General features: G+C 39.6%; 2 protein-coding genes and 1 long non-coding RNA gene across 3 annotated transcripts; all 3 read left to right on the forward strand.

Annotated features, from left to right (window-relative positions):
* The first annotated feature begins 6,245 nt into the window (after nucleotides 1-6,245).
* On the forward strand, nucleotides 6,246-6,916 carry LOC119281218. Its single transcript, XR_005138305.1, has 3 exons — nucleotides 6,246-6,385; nucleotides 6,483-6,757; nucleotides 6,833-6,916. It is a non-coding gene; the product is annotated as an uncharacterized LOC119281218 (long non-coding RNA).
* Nucleotides 6,917-7,008: 92 nt separating this feature from the next.
* On the forward strand, nucleotides 7,009-7,973 carry LOC119281219. Its single transcript, XM_037561809.1, has 5 exons — nucleotides 7,009-7,133; nucleotides 7,212-7,293; nucleotides 7,383-7,509; nucleotides 7,597-7,748; nucleotides 7,827-7,973. The coding sequence occupies exons 2-5, from the start codon at nucleotides 7,217-7,219 to the stop codon at nucleotides 7,900-7,902; spliced, it is 432 nt and encodes a 143-aa protein (XP_037417706.1). The 5' UTR covers nucleotides 7,009-7,133; nucleotides 7,212-7,216; the 3' UTR covers nucleotides 7,903-7,973.
* Nucleotides 7,965-9,114, forward strand: LOC119281220. The gene is made up of 7 exons (XM_037561810.1): nucleotides 7,965-8,106; nucleotides 8,200-8,255; nucleotides 8,330-8,420; nucleotides 8,500-8,559; nucleotides 8,685-8,750; nucleotides 8,830-8,891; nucleotides 8,991-9,114. The coding sequence occupies exons 1-6, from the start codon at nucleotides 8,081-8,083 to the stop codon at nucleotides 8,831-8,833; spliced, it is 303 nt and encodes a 100-aa protein (XP_037417707.1). The 5' UTR covers nucleotides 7,965-8,080; the 3' UTR covers nucleotides 8,834-8,891; nucleotides 8,991-9,114.
* Nucleotides 9,115-10,611: the final 1,497 nt, after the last annotated feature.

Genomic DNA, 10,611 nt, shown 5'->3' on the forward strand with positions numbered 1-10,611 from the left:
GCCAGCGCCGCAACAATCCCTTCTGGCGGCTGTGCACGACCTACCCGACCTGCCCTTCCCCGTCTGACCTACCTGACCTTCCCTTCCCGGTCCAGCCGCCGCGGCCCCTCATGCTCGACCTGCCCTTCCCTGTACAGCCGCCGCGGCCCCTCATGCTCTCCCACCTGCCGCCGCCAAGCATGCTTGCCTCCAGCCAGCCGCCCCTATTGACCCTGTCGCCCTCACTGCCGGTGGTCCCCGGCGAGCAACCTCTCCAGAGATGCGGGATCCAGCCACCGCCGCCGCCATGGATTCCGCCTCCATTCCCCAATCGATCGTCCTCATGGCTAGTCACCGCTGGTGAGTTATGCCACCACGCCCAACGCCCCCCAGTCACCGCTGCTCCATAGATGAGCATTAATTCCACCAAATTCCTTCATCTTCCCTGCTTTTATGTTGCAAACTCTTCCACCTCCATGCCAGAAATGCATTTGAAACGGCCTCGCAACTCAATTTACGACCCTCATTATGTCTTGCTTCATTACCCTACAATTGTGGAAAAGATTGTGCTTATAGCCCCTCTGCCATATGCATCGACCATGAATGCCTGCTCACATCCACGTCTGGGAACCAACTTCAACACTACTAGGTGCACACTCCCTCTTTTTAGCCCTCTCTGAATATTTCTATCCTCACAAGATTATGATTTCCAATTTCTCAGGTTGTGCCAGGGATGGAAGGATGCTGAGCGTGTAGGTTATTTGCTGCTCGGATTGGCCATATTACATCACATGTCGCTTGCTCCTTGCATTTCTTTGAGATTCCTATTTCATAAAATTGATATTTCATTATGATATTACATGCTTACACAAATTGGTTAGCAGTGCGACCCGCACATAGTACAAAAGCCAATATCATCATTTTATTTTACTAATTTATTTGTTTATTTCTGTTTTATCAGTAAATTGTAGTTTTTTTCCTATAGCACGATTCCTGTTTTCAGTTACCCTGGATTTCTCCTAACCCTAAACTTATGTTTAAATTTTTTGCAGACTGCTCTCCGGATCGAAAGGTTCTTCAACTTCTGCTTAGTAGGTCTCTTGCTCCTCAGATTGGCTTTAATTCATTTTTGTAGCGGTCTCCTACTTCTTCCATTGGTATGCGAACACATGCACCATCCGTATTGTTCCATGCATATTAGATACCGTATGAATTTCCTACCCTGGATTGTTTTGTGTGATATATTTATTCAATCATATAGGCTACAATTTGCTTCCATTTAAGTCAATTTTGCCCACATGCTTTTCTAAGATGGATAGCACCGCAAATTCTTCTACAAATCCTGGTAGCCATTCAGTCCAACGCGGTCGTGGGCGCCCCCGTCGTCAGTCACAACCAGTTGTCATACCTGAAATAAACCAATTTGCTTCTTTCGATAACCACCGCCGACGTACACAACTTATAAATAGAGGTTAGTTAGGATATTTGTGTTCCTTATATATGTTTCCATCAACATATGCTTCCCATCAACTAGCAAAAACATCTATAGATGAACGTTCAGTATGCTGAGTATTAACCGGAGAGTCCTCTACGTCAGCTTCCCAAACACCAAATTTGGCATTAATCCATAATCGTAAGCTCGTATTATTTACCAAATTAGTGTATTGCAGATTGAAGTCTCCATTTTGTACAAATTAAGATAAATATACATGGCCTATCTTTCAGGAACTATCTTTCAACCCTTAAACCTTGGGGGGGGGAGGGGGGCACACATTCATGCAAACATTGTGGTTCTTTGTTTTGGTATGAAGAGCATATCTGCAGAGAGAGACATACTTCCGATCCAACATATAATTTTTGTTGTAAAGGAGGGAAAATCTTGCTGAAACCATATGATCCTCCTGCTCAGCCTATATTGGATTTATTAACCTCACAGAACACTTCAACTTCGAACCACTTTTTTGATCATATCTGGCAGTATAATACCATGTTTGCGATGACTTCAATGGGTGCTAAAGTTATTGAATCCATAAATGATGGCCGAGCACCCTATGTTTTCAAGATTAGTGGTCAAGTCTGCCATCGTATCGGTTCTCTAATGCGACCTGAGAATCATCGACCAGAATATGCACAATTGTACATCTATGATACAGAGCATGAGGTTAGAAACCACATAAATATTACTGCATCTTCTCGCCCTTCATCATCTCGGTCTTCGTCTATCCGCCCTTCTTTCAATGCTAATCACGATATTGTCCAGTCCCTTATATCAATGCTTAACACCCATAATCCCATAGTGAAACTATTTAGAACAGCACGGGAAAGATTGACTGCAGATGCTCCTGATCAGTTCTTTATCAGATTATATGGCAAACCTGACACACATGGAGACATCTATAGTGCTCCAGTCGCATCTGAGGTTGTAGGGCTGGTTGTTGGTGATATTGGGTCAACTGATGTTGGGCGGGACATTATAATAGATAACCGTTCATCAGGATTACAACAAATCAATGAAAAACATTGCAAGTTTATGGCTATGCAGTATCCTCTATTATTTGGAGAGGATGGTTACCATGATGACCTCATGTACCGCACCTCGCCACAAAGTCAAGCTATAAGCCGTCAGAAAGTAACTATGCTAGAGTACTATGCATATAGACTAGATGATAGACCAGGTGATTTCAACACGCCATTGAGAGGTAAAAGATTGACACAGGCTTATGAAGTGGATGGTTATTGTTGTGTTGAAGAATTTTGTATGGCATTCTATCACAAGCCTGGATTTCAGAATAAATATAGATCATCACCATATAATGACTTGGCCAATTCTGTCTCAAGAGGTAATACATCCGGTTCTTTAGTTGGTCAAAGGATTATATTGGCATCTTCATTCACCAGAGGCCCGCGATATATGTACCAAAATTATCAAGATTCCATCGCTATATGTAGGAAATATGGCTGCCCAGATCTCTTTGTCACATTCACTTCAAATGCAGCTTGGCCTGAGATAGTAGAGGCTCTATCATCCATTGCAGGGTAACAACCTTCTGACCGTCCAGATATTGTCAATAGGGTATTCAAAATGAAGCTAAATATGCTAATGGATGATATTAAAAAGAAACAATTCTTTGGACCAATGAATGCAGGTAATTTGTCTCCCCCACAACATTAATTGATTTAATGTTGCCCGAATCCAACATTTCCTTTACGTAAATAACATGCCTGTCTTTTGTAGTTATCTACACCATTGAATTTCAGAAACGTGGACTTCCTCATGTCCATATCATCATATGGTTATCCAAAGATGAACCCTTAGATGCGAAAAAGATAGACTTTCTTATTTCGGCTCAGTTGTCAGATCCTAAAAAATGATCCAATAGGTTATGATGTTGTATCGTCATTCATGATACATGGGCCTTGTGGAAATCTAAATACTAAATCTTCCTGTATGTCTGAAGGAAAATGCACAAAATTCTATCCTAAAGATTTCTGTGAGCAAACAACTATATTGGAGAATGGTTTCACACAATATGCAAGGCCAAACAATGGAATAACTGTCAACAAAAATGGAGTTGACATTGATAACAGATTTGTTGTTCCTCACAATGTCAACTTGGTAGTTAAATATCAAGCTCACATAAATGTAGAGAAGGTTAATCATGATGGCATGCACAAATATCTTTTCAAGTATGTCACAAAAGGATTTGATTCTACCAGATCTAAAATCCATTCAAATTATGGATCATCCAATTTATCAAGTGAAACAGTCAATGAAATAGAAATTATCTAGAATGTCGTTGTATCACACCAAATGAGGCTGCTTGGCACTTGCTAGAGTATGATATTCACTATGCAGACCCTTCCATAGAAAGACTTCCAGTTCATCTTCCATTTGAGAATAATGTAATTTACTCAGAAGATGATGACCTTGAAGAAGTGATTGAAAATCCAAGGAATATGACGACTAAGCTGACTGCATGGTTAGAAGCTAATATGCAACACCCTCTGGCTAAAAAATATACCTACATAGAATTTCCTGAATATTTTACATGGCACTCCAACTCAAATGGCAAATACTGGGATTATCGTCGTGGTTCTAGAAGAATCGGCAGAATTGCTTATGTCAACCCTTCCCAAGGGGACCTTCACTATCTACGTTTGTTGCTCAACATTGTCAAAGGTCCAACCTCCTTCACTCAAATCAGAACTATAAATGGCCATGAATATCCTACATTTCGTGTTGCATGTGAGGCTTTAGGTCTCCTTGGTGATGATGAAGAATGATCCAATGCCGTAAAAGATGCCGCTCAATGGGCCATGCCTTACCAGTTACGCCAACTATTTGTCACAGTTTTGCTCTTTTGTGAGGTAACAAATCCTAGAAATTTTTTTGATGACCACGCGTCAAAATGTCTGAAGATGCAGCCCATCAATTGAGTCAGAACCGTGCTCAAGCTAGAAATCCCTTAGCCGATATATATATTTCATCATATTTTTTGAATGAATTGGATAAATTGCTAAGAGATGCAGGATATTGTTTATCCCATTTTAATTTGCCGCTACCTAATGACACTGCTAATATTTCTGGACAAAATAGGCTACTACTAGATGAGCTCAATTATGATGTGCCTGCTATGATTTCCACTTTAAATGACAACCTTTCAATGTTGAACAACAACCAGAAAGATGTTTTTGATGCTATTTACAATTTTGTGATGAATGGTGAAGGTAAAACATTTTTTGTTTATGGATATGGAGGAACTGGAAAAACTTTCTTATGGACTACTTTGCTTAGTTTTGTAAGAAGCAACGGGAAAATTGCATTAGCAGTTGCATCATCGGGAATTGCTTCCCTACTGCTACCAGGGGGTCGAAGCCCCCATTCCCATTTTAAAATTCCTTTAGACATTTCTCAGAGTTCCATGTATAGTATAAAGAAAAATACACACTTGGCAGAACTTATCCAAAAAACTTCTCTTATTGTATGGGATGAGGCCCCTGTTAATCATAGATATTGTTTTGAAGCATTGGACCATACACTTAGAGATATATTATCAGAAACAAGGCAAAATGCAGAAAACAAGCAATTTGGTGGTATAACTGTTGTGCTTGGTGGAGATTTTCGACAAACACTTCTAGTAATACAAAATGCAACAAAAGCCCAAATTATGAGGTTATGCATTGTTAATTCTTATTTATGGAGACAATGTAAGCTTCTCCAGTTAACTGAAAATATGAGGCTGAAGTCAGGAAATCTCTCCACCTCAGACAGAGAGGAGCTAAGTAATTTTGCTGAATGGCTTCTTAGGGTGGGCAATGGAACATAACCTATTGTTTCTGTCCCAAATGATTCCAGTAACTCATTTATAGAGATTCCAGAGTCTTTGCTTCTATCATCAGATTGTAGGAACCTTGATGGATTGATATCATTTGTCTATGACTTAGGTTCTGAGCCAGCAAATATTTCATCATATTTGTGTCAACGTGCAATTTTAGCACCTACAAATGAGGTGGTTTCAGATATAAATACCAGAATGATTGCTCAGCTAAAAATGTCTGAAATGTCTTACTATAGTTCTGATTCAATTAACGATAGCACTGCTAATCATTCCACTCTTGAAGCATTATACCCAACAGAGTTTCTAAACACAACTCCGATGCCCGGACTTCCTAACCATAAGTTGCACTTGAAGATTGGTGTTCCAATTATGCTTTTGCGCAATCTTGATCCATCAAGGGGACTTTGTAATGGTACTAGGCTGATTGTCACCCAATTGACAAATCGTGTGATTGAAGGTGAAATCACAACAGGGAAGGCTACAGGTTCAAAAGTATATATCCCACGCATTGTCACAACATCAACTCACTCAAGGTGCCCTTCAAATTGAGACGGCGCCAGTTTCCCGTGCGCCTTTCGTATGCAATGACCATAAACAAGAGTAAAGGGCAAATCTTAAATAGAGTTGGAGTCTATTTGCCATCTCCAGTGTTCTCTCATGGTCAATTATATGTAGCATTTTCCATAGTTACTTCACCAAAGGGGTTGAGAGTTCTAATCGAAAATAGTCCAGCTTCTTATGAGAATTTCACCCATAATGTAGTCTATGCTGAATTTTTTAGTCAAATTAATAGACTATGAAACTGAATAAAGGAATTTCCTACATTCAAGTGTGTTTACCCTACATAATTATTTCTCCATTTAATACATCATTATTATGCAATTACTTGCTTCCCTTTCAGGAATATTACATCAATGGAATCCACTACAGCCCTTAAAACCATGACTCTTGGTCAACAGGGTTGTAAGGTATTTGGACGACTCTTACGCCTATGGGATGCAATAAACATGAAATCCAAGTTTGCAGATCCTCTCATCAGCATTGATGGTGTCCTTTTAGATGAAGATGTAAGTCCATCATTAATATTTCTATTTCCAACATAATAATAATATTATTGTACAAATGTACTACTGATTTTCACATCCTCATCGAATATTATGGCAGGGCAATATGGCGCAAATCAGTGTACCCAAAAAATTTCAAAGACAATTCCGCCCCTTACTCACAGAAGGACATGTCTACATCTTATGATATTGCAGCTGTTGATATAAAAAACAAAACCCATATATATCACCACCAAAACTATATGTTGCAATTCAAGCACAACACTAAGGTTCACCGACTTGAAACCAGAGGAACAAATATACCAAAGTTTTCCTTCAATTTTTGTCCATTTGATAATCTACCAGAAAAAGATACTTTTGCAAAACCACTTCAAGGTAACACTTGCATTTCCTTTTTTTCGTACTAATATTAAAACCTAAATTAATTTTGTATGTGGTTTCTCTCTCCAGATATAATAGGAGTCATTAGCCATTTGATTATGCAAGTCAGACATGTACAAATTAACTCAGGAAAATCAAAATTCAAAACCTAGAGTATGTTTCTTCTACTACTATAGTGTGTTAAAACTTTTCCATCCCTATACACTTTGTGTCAACAAATGTTTGTTCCACATATGCAGTGAACAGACACAAGAAATACGTCTTTGGGGCCACCATGGTGAAACATTTGATGAAGAAGCTGTACTAAAAAAATCACAAGAAGGCATTATAGTTGGCATTTTTGCGGGTCTCACAGCTTGGAGCTTTCTAGGTAACTGCTCAAATATTCTCTCTTAAAATGACTATAAGAGCCAAAACTAATACGACATATAACCATATATACATATAGGTGCCATGCATGCATCCTCAACCTCTGTAACAAAAGTTTACATTGACTTGGATACATCTCAAGTTAAAAACTACCAAACCAGGTCACCGATTCTCCTTTCTATTTGCAACTACTACCTTATTTTTCCAAAATCTAACATGCTGATATTTTTCTCACTGATTCTTTTTGAAGCTATAAATGGGAATCTCCGGCTCTGCGACAAAAACTACCTCAGGTTATGCATTTATCTCCTATTCAAGCAGCAGGGAAAATGTACACACTTCAACAAATATCAGATATGCCCACCTCAAATTTTCAGGTCAACATCATCTTATCTACCCTATTATTTGTATATCAGTGAACTTCTACAACAGATTCTCAATGCACCCTTTTTGCAAACTCTTAGGAAGGAGCTACCTACAACACCATTGCGAAAGTTAAATCTATTGTACCTTCAACTAAATGGTACTACAAAGGATGCAAACATTGTGACAGAGGATACAACAACAACTCAGATACTCCAACATGCATTTGCACAAATTCATCTCCAAAGCCATTGTACGATCTTTGTTTTTATAGAACATTTGCCTTCATTTACATATTATCTTCCATATAAACAACTATCAAATTCTCTAGGTACAAGCTACCAATTACACTTACAGATGACTCAGGAGATTTAGATGCCATTGCTTTCTCTAAAATTGCTGAATAACTGGTTGAGCGAGATGCCATCCAAGCTTCTCAAAACATGAAAGTTTATACCGCGGAACATGTGACCGCCCTAGATAATGCCATTGGGAAAACCAGATTGTTCTATATAGGAATGAAGATTGATTTGGTATCCAGATTCCCCATAAGTTATGTCATAAAGAAAAGCTTCCCAGTTGACAATGCACAAATGCTGCCCTCTACAAAGGTTAGACAATTTTCATCAATTCAGAAAGTAACTCCATCCTAATTACAATTGTATTACCTAAAATATTTCACTTGAACCATTAAATACTTCCAGTCAACTCCAAGCAAAGAACTGGAGAAGAGTCCAGCGTCATCAAAGAGCATCCAGAGGTTTGCCATCAATCACAAAATAGAAGCTACATCCTCTGTCTACAAAATGTTTACCAAACTTTTCCTATTTGTAGTCCGGGGAGCCAAAACACAAGTCCACTTGGGCAATACTATGCCTCCTGCTTGCCAATCTGCAACTATGGACACCGACAAAAACATAAATAGGTAATACTTTTTGAAGTTCTACTAAAGAACATTCAGCTTACATTCAATATGGAATTCAAATGGCGATTTTTGGTTGCAGGTACTCTTCAGCGAAAAGAAGCATCCAATTTACAGAAGATGGAGCCACCAACAAAGAGGGGTACTAATTGATAACAATATTTCCTGTTTATCATTGAAGTTCTTTGAAAAGTACAACTACCTATTTACATGCCAGTCAACAAACAGAGTACACATTGATAACAATATTTCCTGTTTACATGCCAGTCAACAACAGGAACATCTTCAGGATACACAAGTGCATCTCCAGGTTGTCAAAAAGCATAAACAAGAGTAGGTGCTTCTTCTCATATCACATAGAAAAATGAGATTCACAATCTAACTTTCTATCATCAATCAAACAACATTGCAGATAACAATGTGAAAATGAACAAATGTGAAGGACAAGAGGATAACGGTAATAAAAACACATAGGTACTATCAGTTCTCATATCCAAACAAAATTATATAAAGTTTTGTCGCCCTTTGCTACAACAATAACATTACCAATAGTGTTGTTCTATTAACATGTAGGGCACCGTCAACAACCATGCAAGGACCAAGGAATCTTCAAGACGCACGAAAAGCACCTACGGATTGCACCACCTTCCATTGAAAATTACCTCCAAAACTAACATTACAACTACTTCATGATCAGCCTAAGCATGTCATCAGATATCGACTAATTTTATGTAATAAGTCTGAATTATGAAATCTTTGGATTTGTATGCACTTTTATTAAGCTGATTATGTCAGTTTTGCTTCCAACTGGTGTCAATACTTTTCCTTACAATTGTTTCAAATATATACTATCTTCCTGTGACGTTTCGTTCTCAATATATACTATCTTCCTGTGACATGTTCAAATGCTAGAAAATTAAGGAAAGGTCATGCCAAAAAATTTAGTCAAATTCCTTGCAAAGTTTTTTGAGTTGATTATGTCGATTGTGCTTCCAATTGGTCTCCATAATTAGGCTTCTCTAAATATTACTGTAAAATTAAGAGTATGCCATGTCAAAAGCTCTACCTCAAATAATTAAACAATACGCATCAGTCCATACATGGTTCCAATAGATAAACTCCTTCCATCATTTTTCATATTGATCATTGCATCGAGTCTTCAATACAAAATTTCTGCAGCAACGCGCGGGGTATCACCTAGTACCTCTAGTGCCTCAACCATGTCTAGCTGCTATGCACATGTGATTGGACATGCTTCAAATCCGTGCCTCCCGAGAATACACACATGTGCATGCACGCACATATCTCTAGTGCCTCAACCGTCGCTAGCTGGTACGCACACGTGACTGGACATGCTTCAAATCCGTACCTCCACAGGAGACAAGGCCCCATGCCTCCGAATAATACACATATGTGCATGCATGCACATATCTCTAGTGCCTCAACCATCGCTAGCTGGTACACACACGTGACAGGACATGCTTCAAATTCGTGCCTCCACAGGAGACAAGGCCCCATGCCTCTGAAGAATACACACATGTGCATGCACGCACATACCTCTAGTGCCTCAACCATGTCTAGCTGCTACGCACACGTGACTGGACATGTTTCAAATCCGTGCCAGACGAAGCACCTTGGCTTTTGCAATCTGTTAAAAAAATCTCCCGAGTTCTGAACTTCTTATAGAATATCATTAACTTCAGCAAACAATCAAATGCGAGAAAAAAACTCTCACCACAAACCAACACGCTGCACAACCAAACACACAGTTCGACACATTCCCACCCATCAAGATGTTTATGAAAATTTAACGAGCCGAAGACGAGTAGGAGGTTCCCTGTGCCGGAGGCGCCGTGTGACGCCACGACGTACAACGCGTTGCACGAACCAACACGCATGCACGACCAACACATACATCAAAACATGCCCACCCTTCAAGATGTTTATGAAAAATTAACGAGCCGAAGGCGAGCTAGAGGTTCCCCACGCCGGAGGTGCCGTGTGGCGCCACAACATACAACGCGCTGCACGAACCAACACGCTTGCACGACCAACACACACTTCGACACATGCCCACCCTTCAAGATGTTTATGAAAATTTAACGAGTCGAAGGCGAGGAGGAGGATCTCCATGGCGGAGGCGCCGTGTGACGCCCCGACGTATAACGCGCTGCATGAACCAACATGCCTGCAC

This window comes from Triticum dicoccoides, chromosome 3B, assembly GCF_002162155.2.
Source record: "Triticum dicoccoides isolate Atlit2015 ecotype Zavitan chromosome 3B, WEW_v2.0, whole genome shotgun sequence".
In the NCBI taxonomy this organism is placed as follows: domain Eukaryota; kingdom Viridiplantae; phylum Streptophyta; class Magnoliopsida; order Poales; family Poaceae; genus Triticum; species Triticum dicoccoides.

Coding starts and splice junctions, on each gene's coding strand:
- LOC119281219 (XM_037561809.1), top strand. CDS start 7,217: ATGCATGCATCCTCAACCTCTGTAACAAAAGTTTACATTGACTTGGAT. Junction 7,294..7,382: donor GTTAAAAACTACCAAACCAG/GTCACCGATTCT, acceptor TTCTTTTTGAAG/CTATAAATGGGAATCTCCGG. Junction 7,749..7,826: donor AATTCATCTCCAAAGCCATT/GTACGATCTTTG, acceptor CAAATTCTCTAG/GTACAAGCTACCAATTACAC.
- LOC119281220 (XM_037561810.1), top strand. CDS start 8,081: ATGCACAAATGCTGCCCTCTACAAAG. Junction 8,256..8,329: donor TCATCAAAGAGCATCCAGAG/GTTTGCCATCAA, acceptor TCCTATTTGTAG/TCCGGGGAGCCAAAACACAA. Junction 8,421..8,499: donor ACCGACAAAAACATAAATAG/GTAATACTTTTT, acceptor TTTTGGTTGCAG/GTACTCTTCAGCGAAAAGAA.